Source organism: Pelodiscus sinensis, chromosome 22 (assembly GCF_049634645.1).
Source record: "Pelodiscus sinensis isolate JC-2024 chromosome 22, ASM4963464v1, whole genome shotgun sequence".
NCBI classification, from domain to species: Eukaryota; Metazoa; Chordata; order Testudines; family Trionychidae; genus Pelodiscus; species Pelodiscus sinensis.
Window position 1 is genome coordinate 23,350,641 of NC_134732.1, and position 25,334 is coordinate 23,375,974.

The 25,334-nt window shown below is 50.6% G+C and overlaps 1 protein-coding gene across 11 annotated transcripts in view; it reads right to left on the reverse strand.

Moving 5' to 3' along the window:
• Window positions 1–5,006: 5,006 nt before the first annotated feature.
• Window positions 5,007–25,334, reverse strand: part of STRBP (spermatid perinuclear RNA binding protein) — a 108,386-nt gene continuing 88,058 nt past the window's right edge. For 7 of the 11 annotated variants that reach the window (XM_075905624.1, XM_075905626.1, XM_075905630.1 and 4 more), the window contains one exon: window positions 5,007–21,557. In XM_075905624.1, coding sequence (XP_075761739.1) covers window positions 21,387–21,557 — 171 coding nt within the window. In that variant the 3' untranslated portion in view covers window positions 5,007–21,386. Of the gene's footprint in view, window positions 21,558–23,719; window positions 24,165–25,334 lie in introns of those variants that run through there. The other 4 variants (XM_075905628.1, XM_075905632.1, XM_075905631.1 and 1 more) reach the window with 2 other exon arrangements.

A 25,334-nucleotide genomic window follows, 5' to 3' on the forward strand; every position in this document is an offset into this window, starting at 1 on the left:
CAAGGAAAGTATGATAAATGCCCATGTTTCTACACCCAGAAGCAGGGGAGTGTTGTCTAGTGGATAGAGCAAAACTGAGGCCATATGAGAGCGTCCCTAACCACGGATTCCCTACATAGCCTCAGGCAAGTCACTTAAATCTGTGCCTCAGTTTCCCCCACCCCGCTCTCTTGCCTGCGAAATGGGGGATCATCTGCGGGAAGGCCCTGTGCCGGTGCTCTGGGTGAGCGTGAGGGTGCAGGGTCAGGGGCGGGGAGTTCTAAGCAGCGCGTCCCTGCACCCCTGAGCCTAAAAGCGCTGCTGGCCACAGCTCCGTTGCTCTTAGAACTACGCTGTTTTCCTTGGTTCGGCAGGGGAGTCGTCGCACGGGCAGGGGGGCGGGCAGGCCGAGGAGTGACTCACCCTTTCAAGCGCTGACTTCTGCAGCGTGTGCGCCTGGCTTCAGTGGCTGGGAGCGGAGGGAGGTTTTCCGGCGCAGGGGAAGCTTCCTAGGCAGCTGCCTGAGAGTTGTCGCTGCGGGCGGATCGGCGTTACCGGAGGTGACAGGCCCCGCAGCCAGCGGGAAGAGCCGCTGGAGGAGGATGGGCAGTGTCGCGCCAGGTCCCAGCAAGCGCCAGCCACTTCTGCAGCCTTTGGGCCAAAGGCGGGAATGCTGCCCACTGCCACCTCCCTGATGCCCAGAAGAGAGGAGGGACCCCGGCCTGGAGGCTGAAGGCTGGGCTTCCCAGCATGGTCCTCCGGGGCGAGCGCCCTTTCTTGTGTGCACCATGCTGGGCCGGCACGAGGCACCAACCCTGAGCATCCGCCCCAGCGCTTGCAATGGGTCTCGGTGCCCCGGCCCCGTGGCTCCCTGCCTCCCATACCATGGGGTCCTTGGGCATGAGTTGGGGTCTGCCAGTTGCCCCTGGGCACCGGTGCTCAGTTGGGAGCAGACGCTGTGGGTTGTAAAAGGCCTGGGGTCTCCTGTTCTGGGCTTTGCTGGATTCCAGGTGTACGCTGGAAGTTCCCCCCGTGGGGTGGGGTGGGGTGTATCGTCCTCCAGCAGAACACTGGCCCCCCCCCGCTCTGTCCCCCCACTGGAATCGTGTCCACTCCTCTCCTGCCAGCGGTGGAGCGGCATTGGCAGCAGGAACAGGGGCGACCTTGGCAAAGGAGCTAGGATGGTCGCAGCCCCGTTCCGCTGTCGGCCTCCGGTCTGTGGGGGGAGGTGCTGGAGCCCTGCTGGCAGGGAAGGGCCGGCGCGGACCTCGTCCGGGGCAGAGTGCCTGTGGGTGGCGGTAAAGACCAGCCTTGACCGCACAGCAACTGGGAAAAGGGGGGAGAACCGCGGCCTGGTCCTTACGGAGCAGGAGCCCTGGCTGTGCGAGGTGTGCAGTGAACGCCTGGCAGGAGTCTGAGGAGGCTGGGCCCTGATGTGCCCTGCTCTGGGTGTGATCCTGGCAAGGAAAAGCATTGAGGAGTTGTAAGTGATCTCTCTCCTGCCCTCCATCTCCACCCTCTGACAGAGAGGCGAGGGGCACCATTCCTTACCCACCCTGGCTAACAGCCATCGATGGACCTAACCTCCATGAATCTATCTCGCTCTTTTTTGAACCCTGTTAAAGTGCTAGCCTTCACCACATCCTCAGGCAAGGAGTTCCACAGATTGACGGTGCGCTGTGTGAAGAAGAACTTCCTTTTATTTGTTTTAAACCTGCTGCCTATTGATTTCATTTGATGGCCCCTAGTTCTTATATTATGGGAACAAGTAAATCACTTTTCCTTAGTCACTTTCTCCACACCACTCATGATTTTATAGACCTCTGTCATATCCCCCCTTAGTCTCCTCTTTTCCAAGCTGTAAAGTCCCAGTCTCTTTAATCTCTCCTCCTAGGGAACCTGTTCCCAACCCCTCAGCATTTGAATTTTTTAGTCTCCTGCAGAGAAGGTGCAGCTCAGGTTGGTTTGTGCCCTTCAGGGGCCGGCTGGCCAGTGTCTGAGGGGCAGGGGACAAAGCTGCTCCCTGATGCGCATACGCCAGGTGCCCCGCTCATCCGTGGGGAGGAGGGAGAGCGGGACAGGGAGGGTGGTGGATGCAGGGTTCTGTCAGGGGCCAGCCGTTTGGTCAGGACTATCGCCGGGCACGGGAATAGGGGGAGGGTCCCACTGGCCTGTCGAGGAAGAAGTAGAAATATTGGTATTGAAGAGCTGCCCGGCGGGAGGAGGATGCTGACGGGGCTATTTATGAAGGGCTGTTCTTTTGAGCTTTAAAAGGCCAATTGTGGGGTGAGCAAGAGCCGCCCCCATACTTCGGTCCTGCCCAATTCCTGGTGGGAGCCCAGCATGGCCAGGGGAACGGACTCTGACTGGACGCCCGACGGGGGTTAGAAGGGGGGGGTGAGTGCACAGGGGGGCAGCCTGCGGGCCCTGGGTGGTGCGGGGGAAGCCCTGGGGGAGCCTGGGCTGAACCCCGCAGAATTCTGTGTGAGCGTCTGGCCCTCCTCCCCCTCACCCCGACCTGCCCCACACAGGCTGGGCTGCGCCCCCGCCCTGGGTTGGTTCTGACACTAAAATGCCTCCTTGAACAGCCACCGGCTGCTCTGTAGCTGGGCCAAATGCGCCTAATGCGCCTGAAAGCTGCTGCTGTGGCTGCGGTCAGTAGCGTTACCAGGTGTCCAGTTTTTGCCCAGGCAGGCCGATAAATTGTCTTCTGTCCGGTAAAACCCCCAGAAAATACCAGACATGTAAAATTTTCTTTTTCGCTCTGATGGAAGGCTGGCAAAACCCTGCTGCATTTTTTTTTTGGGGGGGGGGGGGGGCAGGGGCATTTAAAGGTGCAGTGACCTTTTTTTTCCCCCCTCTTAACAAGTTTGGGTTTTTGTTTTGGCTAACCAATTTTTTTGCCCTACCCTGCTTGGGATTTTTTATGAAGGGATCTGGCAACCCTAGCGGTCAGGGGTTCTCCAGAGAGCTAGCCAGCAAGAGCTGGAAAGTTCCGCGTCTGCCAAAGCTTCCAGCCCCCCCCTTCCCCCAATCTGACTGGGGGTGTTTCTCCCTCGGCTCCTTCTCAACCAGTGTCTGGGCGTCCCAGCCTGGCCGTGCAGATTTCCAGCCGCAGTGTGTCCTAAAAGGGGATTTTTTTTCTTCATCCTGGTTCATAAAGCAGCCGAGCTCGTGCTCCTCAGCCCCCCGTGGAATACTAAGGGAGCCCCCTGGCAGGCGAGGCGAGAGGGGAATAGGGCGCAGAAGGCTCCTAGCGGGAGCTGCTTTGAGGCGCAGGCCTGGGCCCCTGGATGAATTCTGTGGGGCGCCCTTCGCCAGCCGGGTGCAGCCTGCTCGGCTGGCGCGCTCCGGTTTTCCAGCCGCCTGCCCCACACGTGCGTCTGAGCGAGAGCTGGGATCCCAGCTTCCCCACAGGGCCCTGCAAGGTGCGGCTCCCATTTTAATCCTGCCCGAGGCCGGCCTGGCTGCTCTTGTCTGCCCTGCGACCTGAGCCAGGAGCAGGCTCTCGGGCCTCCCCCGGCGGGCGGCTGTCAGGGCTGTTGTGGTGCGGAAAGGAAAGACTTTCGGCTTAGAGCCGGCAAAGGCGCTGGGGCTGCGCTTCTGGGGGTCTTGGCAGGAGCTGCTTTCTGCTGAGCCGTGTGGCCGTAGAGTCCTGCCCCTGCACTTTGCTGTCTGGGCTCCAAGGCAGGAGGGGGCTGTTGGAGCCGGGTTATTGAGAGATCCCACTCTTAGGGAGCCAGTCTCTTTCCTCATCCATGGCTCGGCAGCGTCCCATCCCACCCCGGGCTTCACGTCCCGCCTCCCTCTAGGTGGCTCCAGCTCTGGCCCTGTCTTTCGCCAGGTAAAGGGATCTAGAGTCACCCTCCCCTCAGGGCTCCAGGTCCCTTCCCCTGTGCCCTCCTCCCGCCCTCCCTAGAAATTCAGCGATTGCCCCCAGCCGGCCCTGTCTCGGCTGTCATAGTCGGTGCTGGATCGATGTGGCGGGGCCCCCCGGCCTGGTCCAGTCGGGGGCTGGCCCTTTGCTCCTCCCCCACCCCAGATCTGTCCCCTTCCTCCCCTCCAGGCCAAACTCCGTCCAACCAGTGGCAGCTGCCCCCAGACGGACCCTCCCCTTCTCCCCAGTGGGGCAGGCGCGGCCCCTGCATGCACCCACGGCGCTGAGCACGAGGCACCGACTGTGGGGTCGGAAGGAGGCAGGTGCCCTTCCCCAGCCCCTCCCCTGCTTCCTGCGCCCTCAGTCTCCAGGGGCCAGGCCCAACACAGGCGGCTGCTGCGGTGCCCAGAGACATCATGGGCCCTGCAGGCACCCCTGGCGGGCAGCTGGCATCTTGGTGCCTGCTCTTCTATGAAGCCAGCGCCTTGCTGCCCAAGGCCGAGCAGACGGAATGGCAGGGCCGTTGCCCAGAAACGACGCTTTTGGCCCCGCGCAGCCTGGTTATCCCCAAGAGGGTGCAGCCTACGGCTTGGCGAATGGTTACGCACCTGCTTAGCGTGCAGCACATGTGTGTGGGGGGGGGGGGGGCGCAGAGCCCTGCGCTGGCAGGGAGTCCTCTACCCCGTGGCCTTCTGGCGATGGGAATTCCACACCCGCCAGGCAGCTCTCAGACCAGCTTTGCTCCCCAGTCATCTGAACTTTCCCCGTAGTTTTATTTCTAGGGAAACCCCCCTCCCTTCACCCTGGTGAAGGATGGTGACAAATGCACGGCTGGTCACGGTTCGGGAGGTGCGGCCCCTGGGTGTCTGCGCTGGTCCCGCGTCCCTAGTGTGCGGTCCAGCCGCTGCTCTCGTCTCACCACTGAACTCAGTTATTTTCCGTGTGTGATCAGAGCCAGTTTTTCACTAGTATTATTTGCTCTGCCTCTCTCAACAGCTCCCCTGTGCTTTCTACCAAGGCGGGGCAGGGGGAATTGGCCCCCTTTGGGGGTTAGTTCTCCCCCAACCAGCATCGGCAGCCACTTCTTTTTGGCCACGGTGTCTGTGGAGTCTGTGCCGCCTCCGCCGGGCCCCGCGCGCTGACACACTGATCAGGGAGGTGATTTTATTGAGCTCAGAGTCAGCTAATGCCATCTTAATCCTCTTTCAGGTTGGGATCCTCTGACGGTGATTGGCAAGCTCGCCCCTCAAGCCTCCTGGAATGAAAAGGCCAAACAGCAGGATGAGAAAAGCACTTGCGCGAACGGGTACAGCCGCTCCCATTAACTTAGCGGGGGGGCTAGAGGGCAGGGACGTTCCCGCAGAGCCAGTCTAGTCTAACTAGGCCAGCCAGCGCCTGAAAAAAAATGCCTCAAGGCTTGTAGCCTTCAGCATCTGAAAAAATACAAGCGTGGTCAGAGCCGCTTCATCACAAAGCATTGTCGGGCTTTGGATGCCTCTGGCCACTGAAGTCACCGCCTGACTGCAGGGACAGACCTGGGCCCCCATCATAGCAGTTTGACCAGGAATTCACAACGCTTTGTACAACGGGGAAGTTACTGAGAGCATCTGAAAATACCGATTTGAACCTTCAACCTGTAGGTGTGTTGATACCCTCCTGCTCCACCTGTTCCTCTGGCCCAGCCTGTTTGCCCGCACACTGGGACTGTCAAGGTGATGAGTAACATTCCCCTTTCTACAGTAAAAGCAGCACCACATCACCCGCCCTTCAAAACCAAGCAGCATCGTGGCTTGCAGTGGCCATCGGGCAAACTACACTCACGCCGGATCACGGATGTTCCGGACCAGAGCGTGCCGGATTAGAAGTCACCAGACTGCTGCATCCAGGACCTGCTCCTGCAGCTGAGGAGTGGGAGAGGGGGATGCTAAGCAAAGAACAGTCGCCATTTTTAATTTAAAAAAAAATCAAAATCTGCAAGAGGGCAGCAGGAAAGTCCAGCTTGAGGTTCAGGATCCCAGCTCCCACGAGGCCCCTCTTGCACTGCTAGTGAGCATAGGGAGGCCATAAAAGGTGCCCCCACCCGCCCCTCCACTGTCAGGAGCCAGGATTTTTTTTTTTACCCATAGTTTGTGATGGTCAGAGCGCCCCTGTGGCTAGTGTGTGTTGGATTCTGGCCCCAGCGCAGTGCCGCCTTTGCAAAGGTATCCCTCCGCCCCATCGGCAAGGAGCCTGGCCAGCCGCCTCTTGTGCTCCTCGCCCCCGCTTCATGCCCTGGAACACAAAGCCAGTTTCCCACGGGACAGGAGACCCGCCCCACGGCTCAGCAGGGGCTATTACCGGAGTCGGACACGCAAACCACTCACCATGACACAGAAGGCCCCGTGTGCCAAGAGCAGCTTTTTATTGTATTTTCTTGGGGGCCAACGGGCTCAGGCCGCGGCAGGCGAACCAAGAGTACAGTGCAAATAGCCGTGCGCGCTACAGGTCACGACGGCAGCCGGCATACAAGTCACAACACAGAGCAGCCAGATGAAATCAAGTATGTGGCTGCAGCATCACAGGTCATGAGGCAACTTCACGCACACAGAGCATTCGATGTGCTTTGTGCTTGCAGGCGGCTTCGCTGTGGCCGAGTAAAACAGGCCCTATTTTAAAATTCCGTGGGCATTTACTCTGCCCCATCAAAACACCGTGTGGAGTATTCACATGACACTTTTTACAATATACACAACTAAGGTTATTGCTAAGTAACTTCCTATTTCAAATGACACTATTTACAAGTTTCAACACCAGTGTGTCCTTTACAGGCTAGGAGAAATCTTTTATTTTAGAATGCATGCTGTAATTCAGCCACCGGGACCTCACAAACTTTATTCAGTTTCTCTCTGGGCATCTTCTTTTAATAGACTGTTACCAGAAACAAAAAACAGATGGAGTTGTCCAGTGTGTTACCTATGGAGTGAAAGTGCTCAGGGACTTAATAGTGCAAGCTTAGATCCTTATAATGGATGCTAGTGTAAGAATAGTGGTAGAAATGGAGTGTAAGAAGATATGCTAACCTCCGTGCCTGAATAAGTGCATCTGTCAGCCAAAGGTCAGATCTCGCTATGGATGAAAAGGTGATTTAAAGACTGGAGCTTTTGTTTGTTTTTCTTTTGTGGGTCAGGATAGTAACGTTATTGAAGTCGACACCGACACTAAATGATTTATGTGCTCGCATTCTTTCTCTGCAGCACATATGCATATGCCTTACCCAAAGGCTAATGGAAGAGAAAGGAAAGTCCTATAAACAGCTGAGTCTAGCTCTTACACAGAGGCAAAATAATTGGGTACTGGCCCCCCCCCACCTCCACCTCCACCGAGCTCCCCAGCTCTGAAGCTGAGCCAGCGGCAGGTTTTGTTATTTTGAACAGCCATGGATTCTCCAGTACAACTCGCTCCAGCAGGCGGGAGCAGGCCCTTTAGCAAACAGACAAAGGAAAAAGCGACTGGTACAGAGCTGTCGAGTTCCTCTACCATGCAGCTAAAGCCAAGGTTTCTAAACTGAAATGGAGGAGGAAGTGTCAGCCTGGTTCTGAAATGCTGCTTTAAAGCTTCCCCTCCATGTCTTAGGTCCTGTAAGCGGAGCTGTAACATAGACTAAAATCACAGCAGGGCTGCCAGAATTTTTCTGACTTCCCCATCCTGAATGTGCACCGTGTAACAATGCTGGCTGAGTTTCTGCTGCCTAAATCTTCACCCCCTCGGGGATCCCCTAGCTAGACTTGCTGGTGAGAGTCCAGCCTCAATTGCTGGACGCTACTCGCGCTTTGGAGTGCTCAGCTTGACAGCAGGTCTCAAGTCGAGCACCCAAAACATCAGCCCCTTTGGAAAATCTTGGTCTCTTCCCATAAATGCGCTGCTATGTTAAAAGACAAATAGTTATGAACGGGCGCCGTGGTACACGAGTACTGGGCTGGGTGGGGTCTGTGCTCCTAAACTAGTGGGCACTTCTGAAACTCTCGCCAGCTGCCGGTCGGAGAATTCCCTTTAGAATGTGAATGTTGACAAGTGTCCCAAAATTCTGGCTAGGTGGAAGTTAGGTGACCCTTTGGCAGGTGCAGAATAAGGAAGCGAGGGTGGGGCTCTGCCTAGATTTGGCAGAATCAATCATCTTCATGCAGTAGGAGAATTTGTTGGCCCAAGATCTTTATTGTCAGCTTGGTCAATAACTATTGATTAGGGGCTAGCATCAACTCTGACCCTGGACGTTCAGAAGCAGAAAGCACTGAAGCCGCGTCCCCTTTTCCTTTCCAGCAGGGCAGTTGTTTCAACTGTTTGTCCTTGAGGACGTTCACATTTTCCACTAGTCAGTTTTCTCGCTGGGTGTGTCTTAAAAAAGCGACTTAAAAATGGTCTAAAAAAAAAGTCTTAAAAATTCAGTTTTAAGGGTGGGTCTGTCCCCAGCAAGGCAGCGAATGGGACAAAACTTCAGAATTTTTCCTGCAGCTGTTCTTTTACCACCTTAAACCTGCATTACCTAAGAACGGTTCCTGCTTTGCTGCTCCTGCCGTTTACCAATTTGAGAATGTATTTCCTAGAGAAATAGGGGCATTTGTAACCGGGCTCATGGTCTCTGGGAACCCCCCCTCTTTGAAAGCAGCACAGCTCTGTCACCCTGCAGTAGTTCACTTTATGGGGCATGAGAGAAAGTCTGTCCGCAGGGTTGGAAAGAGGCTGCACTTAGTAAGACGGAGGGGAGCATCAGATGTTGATTACATTCTGTTCCCCCTCTCAAGCAGCACTACTAACGATGGGGAGCAGGTTTTCCCTTGCAAATACCCTTAGCTGAATAGTGCCAAGCCGGAGAGGGGAGGGAGGGCCTTGGGGCACACTCCAGCCTGGAATCGGGGTGGCAGGGCTCCTGCAAGTTGTTTCTCTTGTCTCTCGTAGTGCAAGGTGCAGCTGATGTCCCCTGCACAGGGGGGACATGGTGGACCTGAGTAACTCTGCATTGCTTCTTGCACACGCCTGTGCTTTGAGAACAGAAACCTCAGCACTAAAGAGGGGGGGAGGGGAGAGGAGAACCAGGCTCCACCTCCAGATGGTTTTCCTGCATCATTTAACCCATGAATGCACGGCAGAGCCAAGGGAAACAGAAGGTCACCGTGTTTTAATTCGATGTTACATTTCACATCAAACCCTGTTGAGAATTGGGCCATTCATAATAAGGTGGCTCAGAATTCCATGACTGAAAAAAAGGCCCTTAAGACTTTGCAGTTTTTCTGCACAATCCCTTTGGACCGTTCATTTGAACACACCTAAATAACCACTCAAATACCCTCCCTATGCCTCACAATACATGGTCCTAAAATGCAAAGGGGCGGACACCGCACATAACAGGATAAAACACGCCCGAAGAGATTTGGAGCCTGGACGTTCCTATTGATTTCCTCTAAGCATTCCGTTCCAGTTCCAATCTTTAGCTTAGGGGTCTAAATTCAGGTAACCCCAGCTGGGCTGCTGGAGGTGATGCAGCCACATTTTGCAAGCCACACGGCTGCGTCACATAGTAACAGACAGCTCCCACTCTCAACAAAAAGCCCCAGATCACGGGGACGGTCTTGACCTTCACCGGCTTTTGCTTTCCACAGGGAATCCCTTGCAGGCGAATCACTTACCTTTAAGCCGAGGGGTTCGTCTCCCAGGCTTGGGAAATGAGCAGTCCCGTGGTCACTAATGAGCCTGTGCACTGAGCTACCCGCAGGTGGAAAGGGACAGACAAGGGCAGAGAGTGGCCTTCTGACCACGTCTGTCTCACCCCCACATGCAGCATCAATCCACTGCCCCCGCTCGACCGTTACCATCCGAAACGTGGTCTGTCAAAGCTAAGGATGAAAACTGGGCACAATCCCGGCACGTGGACTTCCCTGTGGCAGACGGCCGGCGTTTCTCCTGGGAATTGCTCTGACAAGGCTATAATAAAATTTCCACTTTATTATACAGATCACTTCCAGGACAAACCAGATTTGCTAAAAGCAGAAAAATGAAACCACCGGGCAGTTCCCAGGCAAGCCTTCGGCTCCCATTGGCGAGGAAACACCCGTTTTTCCGAGAGGTGTGTTCAGTGATGAGACTGGAGGAGGAGAACGCCCTCAGAATATTCAAGGTGCAGCTGTGGGGGTTTTAAGGGAAAAGGACTGCACACAAGTCTTCCTTTGAGTCCCCTCCCCTGCCTGGAAACGCCGCCACTTACCTGGTGTTTGCATGGCCCTTAGCCAAGTCAGTCAGTGTTCTTTACTTCCAAGTGGCAATACCCTGAGGCCGTTTAGCTCAGTCACCCCCACCCCCCACAGGACTGCTCTGCACCAGCTGCCTCGGGGGCCTCCCTGGGACCAGTTTGAAATGTTCGGGGTTCTCCCCTCAACAGAAGTCGAGTAATCTGAACTCAGGAGCGGGCTGCTATCTAGCAGAACACCAAGCAGCATGCAAGGCAGGTACTTCAACCCTGCCGGCTGCTAAGGAGACGCCAAGGCAAAGGGCAGCTCTCAAGCCAGCTCCCCAGAGAGGGAAAGTCGCTTTTGCTAGAGCAGCCACGCACTTCAGAAGCCACTTGAGGATTAAGTCTGATTCCCGTGACACATGCCAGCAGGGCCTGCCTGAGGGAGAGGGAATCTCTCTTATTCAACCAGCTTCTGTGGGGGAAAGACACACTTCTGAGCGTGCACAGACCGCTGCTTATGGGAGGCTAATGCAAAGTGTCAGTGCCCGAAGCTCTCAGAGATTCTGGAGACATCCCTTCAACGCGCCCGGAGAGGTACTAGTGGGGGGCAGGGGAGGGAGCACGTAGAATTACAGAACACGGGGACTGGAAGGGACCTCGAGAGGTCAAGTCCCGTCCCCTGGCCTCACGGCAGGACCCAGCACCGTCTAGATCATCCCTGACAGGTGTCTGTCCAACCTGCTCTTGAATATCTCCAGAGATGGAGATTCCACAACCCCCCTGGGCAATTTATCCCAGTGTTTAACCATCCTGACAGGCAGGAAGTTTTTCCTAATGTCCAACCTCAACCTCCCTTGCTGCAGTTTAAGCCCATTGCTTCCTGTCCTACCATGAGAAGCCACGAAGAACAATTCCCCCCCCCCGTGACACCCTTTTAGATACTCGAAATCCACTATAATTTCCCCTCAGTCTTCTCTCTATTTCAAACTAAACAAGCCCAATTCTTTCAGCCTTCCCTCCTAGCTCACGTTCTCTTGACCTTTCCTCATTCTTGTTGCTCTTTGGACCACCGCCAATTTCTCTACATCTTCCCTGAAATGTGGTGCCCAAAACTGGACACAATACTCCAAGTGAGGCCTCAGCAGCGCAGAGTAGAGCGGAAGAACGACTTCTCATGTCTTGCTCACCACACTCCTGTTAATGCAGCCCAGAATCATGTTGACTTTTTTTTACAACAGTGTCACACTGTTGACTCATATTCAGCTTGTGGTCCACTATGTCCTTAAAGGCCTGCAGTTCTCCTCCCTAGACAATCGCGTCCCATTCTGTGTGTGAGAAACGCATTGTTCCTTCCTAAGTGGAGCATTTTGAATTCGTCCTTATTAAACTTCATCCTGTTTACCTCCGACCATTTCTCCAGTTTGTCCAGATCATTTTGAATTATGGCCCATCCTCCAAAGCAGTCGCCACCCCTCCCAGCTTGGCATCATCTCAAACTTAATAAGCGTCGTCTCTATGCCAATATCTAAATCTCTACTAACCCTCCCTCCACATCAGGAGTGTTGTGGATGAGAAGGTACGAGGACGGCCACAGGACTTGGTCCTCGTTGTGGTTCTCCTTGTCTGTAGGAACTGCCAGACTGGATCAGACCTGGATCTACTCTTGGGCAGCGGTCTGCGTCCTACACTTCAGAAGCCACAAGAAATGAATGCACCATAACAGAACTGCCAGCCCAGAGGGGAAAGGTTTCTCTCTAACCCATTTGGAAATCTGGGTTCGTGCCCCGTTCTTCTGTCCTGTCCAAAAGGGGAATTGTGGTTGAGGAATCTCTCATCCCGGGGCTGTTGGGAAAACCAGACTCAGAGTGGTTTTCCATGTGCGATAGGTCTTCACCTAATTAAGATCCTCCTGTTAGAGCAGCAGTGGGTTCCAATGAGGAGAGAGCAACACACCCCACTGTCTGAATGATGAAATTCTCCCTCCAAAATTCACCATTTTCTTAAAGCTTCTCAAAAGCTGAGTTCAAGGTCATTACACTGCGGTGCCTGGAAGCACCTGCAAATTCCTCCAACTGTAAAGATTCCACAGCTTAAAAAAAATCCACTCAGTTATTTACCGGGGTGTTGGAATCGATTGCTCTCCCGGAGCGCCTTGACAGAGCATCTCTCATAAAAGCAAAAAGGTATTTAACTCCAGTGCAACTCTTGGCAGCGGGACTGACAGAACGTTTAATGGGAGCCATGATGATTGCTGGAATCATGTAATTAACTCCTGCTGGCTGCATGACAGCAAATTAGACAAATTAGGAGCCACCTACACAGGCGCTAAATTGCCTTTTTTTTGGGCAGGCTGGATTGCGTCCTCCATCGGGCAGCAGAAGCAGCAGGCTGCATGGGATTGGGTGTAGACAGCAGGGCCTCTCCGTTCGAACGGCACAATGCCCAGGAACGAGGTCGCCCTGTTCCAAATACTGAAGGGAAGAAGACAGGTAGCTAGAACTGCACGGGGATGATGCAATAGCAGGATGCACAGCTTTTCTCTTCGCCGAGAGACTGGTCCTTCACAGCCATTTCGCCTGCTGTTGGACACAACCCGTTTAGCACAGTGTGTGTGGCGGGGGGACCTACATCTCAAAAGCAGCTTTTAAAAGCATTCTCGCTCCCTAGCACGTGCACTGGCATTCATATGAGATGACCGACAGCCAACCACTGCCCTCCAAACTAAGCCAAGGCCCTTGCAAGAACCCGACTGAACAAATCTCTGGTGTTTGGGGGAGCAAGTCAGCATCCTTCAAACCTTCTACATCAGATGTTAACTGGAGCATCGCTCCTGGTCTCAGCCACTCGCAGGGAGCATGCTGCGAAAGGCAGAGACTTGTTAAGGTATCCAGGATCTAAACCAGCCGGAGCTTTGCAAATCCAGAGCAAATGGACAAACGCTGGGAATTGCATCAGGAAATGAAGCAGAAGCCTGTTTAGTCTCTGGGTTCTTGGCAGGACATTCTGCAAAGCTTCTGCGTGCCTTGCAGCAAAGCACCAAGCAAAACACCAAGTCAGCACCACATTCTGTTCTCTATACGCCTGGTCCCCAAAATGACCCTTAGCCCCAGGAAAGGAGAAGGCATTAAGTCAGACTCAGGAGATACTGAATATGCAGCGTCTTTGGGGCTCATTTGGAAGGGCAGTGCAGCAAAAGGCAGGCAAAGGAATATCCCACTGAGGATTGTTTCTACCCGTATCTGAGCGAAGGATGTTAAAATGCAGTTAATTGACTAGTCGACGGAATTTCCATCGACTAGTCGATAGGCACTTCCGCATTCCTCCTCCTGACTCCAGGCTGCATGCGGGTGCCTGCTTTGAAATGCACAAGAGTCTGCAGCGGGGGCTCTTGTGCATTTCAAAGCCAGGGAGCCCAGGGGCCGCTAGGACCCCTGGCTCCACGGCAGCTGCCCTTTGAAATGCGCGGAGGCAGCCGCTGCAGAGCGGATACGCAGATTCCAGGGAAATTCCACGGGGAGCCCGGCATCAACTGGGGAGTCCCCAGCTGACCCTGGGCTCCATGGCTGCCGCTTTGAATTGTGCAGAGGTGGCGTTTTAAAGGGCCAGCTGCCACATAGCTGATCTGCGTATCAGCTGTGTAGCAGCCGCCTTGGGGTTTCAAATCGGCAGCACTTTGAAGTACCCCTTCCTCCCTTTGCTGCCCCTCTCTCTCATAGAGGCAGCGGAGGGAGAGGGGAGGATATCGACTAGTTGACTAATCGGATAGCTAATCTTAACATCTCTCTGTCTCTGTCGGAGTTGTCACTTTTTCTCTAATTCAGTCAAGAATCTACCCAATCTCCAAATTGCCAATCATTCTTCCCGGGACGTACTGGTCCCACCCCTCTTCAATATCCAGAACACACGGAGGGTGAGTTGATTATCTGGGGGATTCAATATCTTAACCTCTTGGTGCTTGGAGCAATTTCTAAAGCACACGTTCGAATCGACACAGCCGGCTCCGAGGGAACACAGCAGGCTGTGTGTCGGCTTGCATGCCATTAATTGAATGGGCCTTCCGTAGAACCGAGCCAGAACGCTGAGCTACAAACCCACGTCTCTCCCCCTCCTTCCTAAAGGTACAACAGGACAGACAGCAGCTACCGAGTGAAGCTTATGGAATCAGCTTTGCAGAGGCCTGTTAACTGCACCCCGAGCTAGGAAACGGCACGGCAGGCTAAGGGGAAAACTTCCGACTTACCTGTGATGTAACACTGTGCAGCTACTGATGGAGACGAGAGTCCTAGCAGCCTGCCGCTTGTCCCGCGTGCACGTCAGACAGGTGCAACTCGCGCCGGGGGGAGGAGTGACTGACATTCCAACTCCTTTACGAAGTTTTCCACAAGTGCCCATGTGACTTTGGCTCCTAAGTCCCGTTTTCAAAAGCAACAGAGGAGCCCCCAGCTCAATGAGAATCAGCCGGTGCAGGGTCATTAGTCATTCAGGCTCTTCTGGAAGTTCCACTAAGTGAGAAGTGGGCTCCACTAGGGATGCGAAGGACGAGTTGACCAGTGCTTATTGGATAGTCGACAGGCTAGTCAACTAGTCGCTTCCCCCCCTTTGCTGCCTCTATCAGAAAGAGGCAGCAAGGGGGCGGGGGGAGCAGAAGCGGGTACTCCAAAGTGGCAGCACCGCTTGGAACTTGGGGCCAGACCCCGAGCTCCACGTGGTACTTCCGCTTTGAAATACTGCGTGCGGCCTGGGGCCGACTGGGGTGTCTCGAGGCTGCACACGGTGTTTGAAAGCGGCAGCGCTGCACAGAGCCCCGGGTCAGCGATTAGTCAATTAGTCGATATTTAACATCCCTAATCTACACTGGGAGTTTAGGCCCAACGTAGCTGCATTAGGGTGATTTTCTAAACGAGTCCACCCCACCAAGCCCGCTCCACGGACGGGGAAAGTTGATTTCAGTACTCCTGCTTTTCACAAGGAAGAACGATACCTTTGATCTTGCACAGCCAGCGTCAGGGCAGTGCGCAGACAGCGCTGGGAGAGTCGACCTTCTTGGCCTCTGGGAGTGTCTCAATGTGACCGCTCTGGCCAGGACTTTCAATTCCCCTGCTCGCCAGGTGCACAGGAAAAGGCCCTGGAAAATCTGAATCTCATTTGCTGTGAGGCCAGAGTGGCGAGCAGACCTCAGGAGCAGGCAGCACCTCAGCAGCACCCCGGCCATGAAAGCCCGGGGTCACAAAGGCTCCAGCATGGAGATCCTGGCCCTGACTGCTGTGCGAGAAATCTGTGCAGGCAGAACTAGCAAGCAGCAGAAGAAACGCTGAGGAAGAGGAGCAGCCTCCCATGTCTGACAGCCAGGAACTTTTTTTAAACTATGGAGCCAATCCCCTCCTCCCAGGGGGTCTCCCTGCCGGGCCCTGATGCCAGGGAGGGCACTTCTGGTGAGCTGATATTTTTAACCACGTAACTGGGGTTGCTCCCGGGTGGCCGCTCTGCCTACCCAACAGGGGGCCCCCAGAACAGCTTGGAGCGGGAATCCTCCCTGCACAGCTCCATGAAGCTCTCCCAGAGGAACTTTCATCCTCCTCAGAAGGTTCCTGTGGAGGCTGCCATGGGGCAGGACACGGTTCCCCACCCAGCCAGCCGTGAGTGGGCCTGGCGTCATTGCCACACAAGGTCTGGGTTTCTGGCCACATTCTGTCAGCGTCCGCTCCCCGTCACTCAGAGAAGACCGAGATTGCGCCGAGGAACCTGGCTGCAGGCAGGGAAGCTCCGTCACGGATACCACAGCGGCTCACCTCCCTTTGCTCGACATGGTCAGCAAGCCAGGCTTTGTCGGTGTGAGCCCCTGCCCTGTCGCCACGCCCAGTGCCTCTTCCCCACAGCAGGCCCTTGTGGGAAGGGAAAATTGCACTCTCCCAGCAAACGGGGGGTGCTGAACACTCGGTCTCCATGTGCACCCGCCTTGCTCTCACGCCACCGCTCTGGGAGCTGCTATTTGCAAGCACTGTGTCCCACATGCTTTCAAAGCCAAAGCAAAAGAGCAAACCTTGACCTGGTGCTTACCTGGCCTGTCACCAAACTGAGTCCAGCAGCTCGCTGAGGATCTTCGTGGTGCATGGGGGCGCTTAAAAGCATCACTTTGGCCTTGCACAAACACATGCCTGTTCTCTTGGACAGACGTTCTGTTATGCGAAGAGATGATCTGCAAAGTCTGCCCCTTGCTTTTTCCTTCACAGTGGGTGCAAAAGCGAGCCTGTTCCCCACCTCCCAGGCTCCTCCAGCTACCGCAGCTCTGAAGGCGAAAACGTCATCGGGATGGCGCGTTCGACGAGGAAATTCAATTCAACCACCTGGGCAGGGTGCTATTAACGAGGGGAGGAGAACGCTGCTGCAGGGGATGCGAGGGCAGCGCGAGGAGAGCGTGCAGCGAACGCCAAGTGAGGACACAGGAGAACGATGGTGGAGCTAATGACGCCCCTGGGAGACTCACGGGAGAGTCAGATGCACAGACACTCCCCCCGGCCCATGCTGAATCACTTTCCCTCCTCACCGGGGTCCCTAGAACATGGGAAGAGGGGAGTTAGGAGCAGTCTCACACTCACCCCCCCGGGGATGTGCCCCAGAACACAAAGCTGTCATTCCCACACTGGTGTGATTGCTGAACAGGGGGATTGTAATGCGCTGCTGTCTCTTCTCCCTTCCCCCCTCCCGCTCTGAGCTCCTTTTCTGTCCCCGCTTCCTTGTCATCCCCCTCCCCCCCAAAAAAAGCAGGGTTTCTCAACAACAGTATCTTTATTGCTTGCATTGCATGGGGGAGGGGGTTTAATAGGGTTTATAGCCAAGCACACTCTTGAGAGCAGCATGTACGACTGTCCTATCGCTGTCCGGCCAGTCACAAAGCCTCTCTGATCGGCAGGACCCACGATCTGCTCTCCTTAGTGCCCTGGTGTCTAGCTGCTCAATTACTGGCTTGGCTCTCTGCCTCCACCCCCATCCTGGCATAAAGTTTCCCCCCTGACTTTCACAGACATTTGGGAGCACACAACGGGCAGCCACAGCAATTGGAGGTTGCCTTCATGAGGTCTAACCTAGCCAATACACTGTGAAACCTTCCCCCAGCACGTCCTCAGCCTGGAGTTGAGCCGCTCCTTACTGCTGTCCAGGCTGCCTGTACGCGGCTGCATGAGCCACACAGCAACGAGGCGGGCTGGGCCACCAACGTTCGTTTTCTGGTCCGGGAAGAAAGTTCCGTGCGGCAGCGTTCTGGAGAGAGCGGAGTGGCTATTTCACAGTGATGTTGCTGAAACAGCCCTTGTGATCCTCCAGCGCCATGGAGACGTCCCCCTCACGGTTAACGTATCTTTGGCACGGTGGTCGGGTGCCAAGACAGGGACGTGGGTCCCATCTGTCGCCCCACCACAGTCAGGGAATCCCATGGGGGCAAAGCCCAGAGGCACTGTCCTCCCTAGCAGAAGAGCACGGATCACCCTGGCTACTTGGATCACAGCAGCCCTTCCTGTAGATTTCCTCTCTCCAAATTGATTCCCAGCTGACCGGTAGCTCTCTGGTGTCACAAGCTTCTATAGGGCTATTGCCACTCACGGCACTTCAGAGCAGGAGAGAGCAATTCCCAAAGTTCCATGAGCTTACCCAGGCAAAAGTTTTGCAGCTGCTGCTGATCGGCCCATAGCTGCCTCCCTGTGTGGTCCCAGCAGCCTGTGCTCATCTCATGGCACCCAAATCGGCATTTCACTGGGTCAAGAGGATCGAGTGCTTCACACAAGTGTCTGTTCATGGCGTCCTCATATTCTTCCCCCATCCGGCAGGGCCAGGCTCGGCTCTGGACATACCACAGCATAAGGCACGAGATGTTTGCTGTGATTACCACAGCACTTTGCTGCTGAATGGGGTCCACGTTTGCATGGCTAACCAGAGGAAAGAGGGCAGAAGACGACGGTTTGCTGTTGCTTTCAAGCAGGTAGCGGGGAGAGGGAGCAGGCAAGTGCATTATGGGACATTGACAACATGTACCTAGAAGCACCCACTGCACTGTTTTGGTCACATGGCGCACTGGGAGCATAACCCAGAATGCAAAGGGGCGGCAGGATCCATGGGATAGCTACTCATAGGGCATCACTGTCAAAGCCACCCAGTGGAGACACACTAGGTTGAACTACGTTGAACTCTTGCGCACCGGGGGGACGTGCACCTTCAACTTGACAAAATCGGGTGCTAAAAAAACCTGACCATAATCAATTTAAGCTCACCTCGTAGCGTACACAAGGCCCAAGTGATACCAAGTCTGGAAGGGCATCAGCGGAACAGAGCGAGGATTGGAGAAATTAAATGGGGTAACCACAGAGACATTAGGAAATTCAGGCTTAACTGTTTTGCTGAAGAACAGTAAAGAAATGGAACCAACAGCCACGTAAAGGCCATTTTAAAACAAACTACTTCAAGAAGTGCGGAGCAGCCAGGCATTTTATTAATCAGCACCTGAAGGGAACGGTGCCTATCATCAGATTGTCATCACCAGTGCTACTCCAAGGAAATCTCAACTGCAGTTAATTATAATGCACCTTATCTCTGATGTGCGATGGATAAAACATTCCTCCTCCCAAGCATAACAGAGCAGCCTGCAGCTGCAGCCCATTCCCAACACAAGGCCCGGCAATCCTCTAATAGGGAAAAGGGCAGACCTTGATTTTAAACAGGCCTCCAGGGCAGAGTCCCACATTTGTGTCTAAAGAGAACAGTGGATCCAAATCTGCACCACGTAATAACTGCAGGAGCATTTTACAGCATTTCACCAGCTCATCGACTTCACCCACACGGTAGTTCGATGTTCAAGTGCTATAAAGCGCAACTTGCTTGCAAAATTGAGTCTGAAGGTTTTTTCCAGGTGCAAAATTAGATGCTATTTGTGAAATGAAGCTCTCCCAAGACATCGGTGGAGTTTATAGTTGGCAATTTGTCCAGTAACAGACTATTAATTCTACCCAGAGCTTCGCTGGATCGTGTTACTAAGGCTTAGCTAGACCTAAGATTACAGTTTCTGAAATATGATTTTTTTCCCCCAGTTAAATCAAATGCATTTCATTTCCAGTGTGATGACTTACCTGCTTAGTACAAGAGAGTTTACTCTAAGCCTGGTTTACCACTACATTAGTCAATATGCTTACCAGTTTTATAGCAGTACAACAGTGGTAAAAATCAGGAGGATTTGTACCTTGCACATCTGCATGTTAAGAGTGACTGTGGGGCAAATATTCTTAAAAGCAGGGCTGGGGAACCCTTTTTGGGTCGGGGGCCGCTGACCCACAGAAAAGTCAGTCGGGGGCTGCACACAAGTGAGATGTTAAAAAAATAAACCCAAATCCTCATTGATGTGGCCTCCGACTGGGGAGAAAGACACGGCCCACATTTCCCTTGCACACCAGAGCCTAGGGGAGCTCAGGCGAGGAGATTTTGTGGGCTTCAGCCCCGTGGTGGGGTGACGGGGCGGCTGGAGCACCAGTGTGGGCTCCCCAGTGCTGGAGGGGAGCCCTGAGCCTCGGGGGCCGGATCCAGGCCTGAGGTTCCCCGTCCCTGCTTAAAAGCTACATTATATGAAAAGGATTCTCAGCAACTTTACATTTACAGAGACAGTAAGATCAGTATAGTATAAAAACAAACTCTAAAATTACTATTTTCTAAAGATATACACTTAGGCCTCAATTCAGAGTCATTTTAATCCTAGTATATTTTTGTAAGGTAAACTTAAAATACAGAATTACTTATTAATGAGTGTCTCAATTCCCGGTTTTTCAAAACCATGACCAAGCAATTTATTCTTGCTGAGTTAATCACCACTCCTCCCCCCCTCCCATTTCCCTTTATGAATTAATTTGGCCTAATGTAATTTAGTCTCTGTAGATTTTAACTTCAATCTTCTAAATATTACCAAAGCTCTTCCCCCTTCCTTTGGAGATTAGCTTTAACGGTTTAGGGAGATTACTTTTTCTTATTAATTAGACAATATCATTTAGTCAACACTGCATTTCTATTCTGTACACCTGTGGAAAGCCACATTATGGCTTTCAGTACAAGCCACATTGGCTAGAACACACTGTAGCTTTGGTACACGGCTTAAGATTTTCCACTAGAAAGGAAAGAATGCAGCGCCTGATACTCAAGAGTATCGGCATGATTAACTTCTCAGACTGCACAAGAGATGTTTGGAGCAGAATTGTTTACTGATGGGTTCCCTTTTTCTTTTCTACTAATCTCTCAACATCAACAGTTTATTTATCTTAAACTAAAATAATTTCAGAGGTCTTTAAAAAAATAGAAGGTTGTAAATTAGTTCAGTTGATTTGAAATTAAATACAGGCATAATAAAAGCTCATGCCATGAGATTCATCACATTTACATGGGCGTTGAAAAACAGCATACAAACATTCTTTAAACTGAAAAAAAAAATCTTACCTTTTTTTACCATGATCTCTGCTTACAGTCATTACATTTCAGCCTATTTTATACAAGTGCATATGGCTACGAAGGTCCGGAGAGAATGAGAATAAAGTGATATTAACCTGCTGAAAACTGCTTAAAAGTCTTAACCTGCAATATATAGAGGTTCTGACACCATTTAATTAAAGACTTTCATACAGAGGGACCTCTGACTTCATTTAATAATTCTGAAAATTGATTCAACACCTCAAACATTAACCCAAACAGTTTAAGGAAAAATCAACAAAACCCAGAACAAAAAAAAGTGAACTTTCAACAGCAATATTTTTCCTGAAATTTGCCAGAGTCTAGAACTTGAGTTATTTTATGAGGATTTTAGGAAAAAAATCCATTTCAGAAGTGAAGTGACCTAGCCTTTCCACCTTTTCACCATATTATTGCGAGGCATGGTTGAGACACATTAGTTCAGTTATGCATGGGAGAAAAGGTGGAATGTTTGCTGCCGTTCATGTCTTCTGGCTCGCAGCAGCTCTGGGTTCAAGAATGGCCTTTGTGGCCGTTTCTACATGAACGCTGATATTAAAGAGCTGAGCTCCCTTTAGTTAAAATTCCGATTTTAGTGGAGAAAGCTAAAACGGAGTTAACTGATTACACTGGGAGCCTCACCAATTGTTAATAAAGTCCAAGTTTTATACTTTGGTCTCTTCTTTCTGGCGTGAAGAAATAACCAAGAGTCATGTATGCGCATCTATTGCTGTTCCCCGAGGAAGCACCGTGGCTTGGAATAAAGTATTGCTTTTATTTAAAAAGGATCTCAGTCCAGGGAAATCTTTTCAAAAAGGAAAAGCTCAGAGTTCCGTGTTTGAAGCTGAGATCCCCCCCTCAAAATGAGTCACATTTGTTCTTGCTTTTAAGACATCTATCAATAAGCCATTTCGAGCCACACAACCTGATGGTTCTAGAAGTCAGAGAAGAAATCCTGAGGGCCCAAGTGAACAATAAAAGGTGCGATGCGTAGAGGCTGGCAATAGGGACTGTCAATGAAAAGACCACCTACAGTGGAGAAAAGAGCAGAGAAGCAAAAACTTCGTGTTAATTTCAAGGGGACTGGCTGAAGCTAAAGCTTCATTTAAATTTCTCTGCTCCTTCAGCTGTAAGTGGAATTTTCATTGTCAAAGGGACACAAATGGGCACTTTTAAAACTCATCAAAATCATCTCAACTTCCAAGGTTATCACTTTTTAACGACAAACTGACAGCTCATTCAGATTTTCAGTAAAGCAGAGAAATGTAAAATATGCGGCAACGGGGCAAGTTTACAATGTGGTTAGTAACTCCCAACAAATGACAAAAATAAATAAATAAATAAATGACTTCATATAAATCATCTGAAATGACGGCCATCATGTTGGAAAACAGCACAGCTCCCTCTGTTTAACAAGGTGGGGGAGAATAAGTACATTTCCAATAGGTAAATATTTTCAGAACAAATTACCCTTTCAATTTGAAAGTCTCAGAAATTCATGGATTTTAAAAAACATCAGCAACTTTAACATCAGCAGTTGCCAATCAAAAGAATTCCAAAAAAGGCAGAGATCTTTTAATGAATATTGTATTACCCCAAAATGGGCGCTCATCAGCCATGCTTTTTCTGCTCGTGATGGCTCCCTTTCATCCATAGGCCAGCAAAACAAGTCAATGATTCATCAACAGTACTCAATTTGAAGGCATCCTCAGCCCTGCTATTTATCTCACAATACTCATTCAGGGGATGCTAATGGCAGACTCCCTTGCTTCAGTCAATAAAGGCTACATACTTTATTAAAGTACCACCACCACCAAATGAAAGCAAGAGCTACCGCAGGAAGAGAAACGTTTGCGAGAGATATAAGCACATTCCGAAGTACAAATACTCGGGTTAAGAATAGCTGTGGTAATTAACTTCAAGGAACGCAACTTGCTATACTCGTCACCCCCTTATCATGCTGTTCTAGGAGGACTCCCTGCTAGGAGAAACATTGTGGTAGCCCCACTCAAAAAACCCACCCTTCCCCAAAACAGAGTCGGGAGGAGAGCGGAGTGTTTCAAGACATCTTCAAGGCAGCACAACATAGAACAAACCGATGACCGCAAAGGAACAGGTGACCTCTGAATGGAAAAGTGCAACCAAAAATGCTGCTTATTTTGTGGGGGTGATACCTTAATAAGAAGCCTTTTATTCCTTCACATTGAAGTCCAAAGCACAGCAGCTTTACACACAAGCCTGGAAATATCCCGGCGACTGTAGGGAGCATGTCTTCGGCTCTCTAGTTTCAGAGGGGTACACACGCTCCTTACTTACAGATGTTGCTTTACTTTGGGTACGAGCTCGTATCAACGAATGAATACTGGCCTATGGCTGAAATGTGTCACTTTTCACAGCAGCACTCAACAAGAACTGGGACCATTAAATAGCAAGTTTTCATGGGGACCTTGTTGCTGCTTTAGATTCTTATAATTGTAAGGGGGAAAAGGAGAACCCTTTTTTAAATTAGAGACTGACAACAAAGCTGTAAAAAAGCTACATGGAAAATCAAGGGTGGGCAGAATCTTACAGAGTGAAGAAGGCCACAAGAACAAGTACAATTTATTCTTTTTTGAAGGGTGTGGGGGGCATTGTAAAAACCTCTTTGGCACACTAACGAACTTAATCATGACTTTCTGATTGTCCTTCCTCTGGTCAATACAGACATAACTATGTATTCCTCCAATTACAGAACAAAAGTATTTGCATGGAAATTTCCCTTGTTGAACACAGGTTTCACAAAATGTAACTGAATACAAAGAGACCATATAGTGTTAATAATTCCCTTTGTTTTCTTTTTCAGCATTTTGCATACAAATGAAGAGGTTTCTTGGAAAAGGAAGACAGGGTCTATGTTACTGAACCTTACAATATGATAATTTCCTTGGTTTTAAAGATACTAAGGGAATTCTTTCAAGGTACTGATGCTTATATATATATATATATATATCAAAATAATAAGCTAAGACAATACTTAAACCAATATTTTGCTAGCTTCATTCACCTTAATATTTACAAAGTTAAATTTTAACTGAAAATTGTCTATTGTATTACTGATTTGTTTTTAAATAACTATACTTGGAATTAAGTAGCCCTACAACAAATAACTGAGATTCTGTATGACTGCATTAGGAAACAGGCAGTACTCTGTGTTACGACAAAACAGTTTATTTGTGATCAGTGTTTTATATTCTATACATCCTTCACAAATTTAATTTTACATAATCGGATACTTCATTTAAAACGTAAGGTTTAAGCTTCTAGTTCTTCCCTATAACAGAAGGCTGGTATAAGTTATTTGAAAATGAGGTAACATTTCACAGAACATTTTTTTCAAGTTTTAGAGAACTAAATTTGCATTTTGTTAAAATCAAAAAGTAGGAAAAGATGTTTCTTTACAAATGACTTTGCTCAAGTATGTGTTCAAAGAAAACAGGATAAAAAGGCTTTTTTTTTTCTCTTCTAACATTCTGTACTGTACTGTGTTGTTCAATCAATGGGAATTAGCTTCTGCCATTTGCTAAAAGAATGAGTAGTGGGGAACAGGATATGTTGGGAATTTCATAACTGGTAACAGAACCATTCTCTTGGGTATACCTACAGAGAGAAGAAACGGAGAGGACTCCAAATAAGTTCAATGATCCAATAAAGTCAAGTAAAAGCGTACAGTAATCTTCTCATTAACCCTTTCCAGATGAGTCAGCCAATGTGCTCTGAGGGTATTGAATCCCATAAGCAAAACATGTCAACATTTTGTTCTCCTTTAAACAGGAGTTTTAATATCGCGTATTAGATTTTATGATCATTCTGATGTTTGCTAATTTAGCATGAACAATACGTTCCGGAAATTCTCCGTGCCAGGTTACGCTGAACCAGACTGGATTTGAAAAGTGAATTTACGTTCTTATGAAGCTAGAGGGGATAATCTATCTCGTTCAGTGACCTGAAGGAATTTCACAGGCCAGCTACGACGGCAAAGGTTTTAGACAAGAAATGCTGCTGTGCATACACAGAAGTTCTTAAAGAAATAGCACAGCTCACCCCGTGTTGACAAAGCTCCCTTGGGCTCTGTCAAAACCAGGCACTGATAACTCAATCAAGTTCTGTATCCATTTAGACTTTCTGCATTTATTCATATTGTACTGAAGTGGCAAATCTGGAAAGATTAATAACTGCCTAATCTCAGGATTATTATAGCGTTCTTGTGGCCTCACAAACTTCTGCATCCTTAAATACTGGGTTTTTAAAAATGATTCCTATTTAAATTCTTATATTTAACCTACATATCCATTTAGAAATCACAAAGCAGCAACAGCAGGTATTCCAGAGCACCAGATGATCAAAGTGAAACTTCCCAACATGCAACAGCTTACAAAGGCAAAGAGACATATTACCTTACAGCCAAAAAAGCATTATCTCTCATTACTTTGCATCACAATAAGACATTAAAACAAAAAAACTCTTTATGCGAAAAATGGGGGCAGCAGATTTCACAAGACTTTGAAGTCAGCGATATGCCACATGTAAATATCTAAGTGGTTACAATTCAGCCTCCAACACAGATGTCATGAAAAGATGATGGAGAGGAAGGAAAAAAATAAATCAAGAGACAAAGGGACTGTAGGTAAAACTCCCAGCCCCAAGGGAAGTCAATGAGAGTTTTCCCACTTACGCCAGCGGGGCCAGTATTTCACCCCAGGTTCTTATATGTAACCTATCTGCCAGTAAGAGACACAGATATACAAGTACCAGCCGTCTTAGACTATT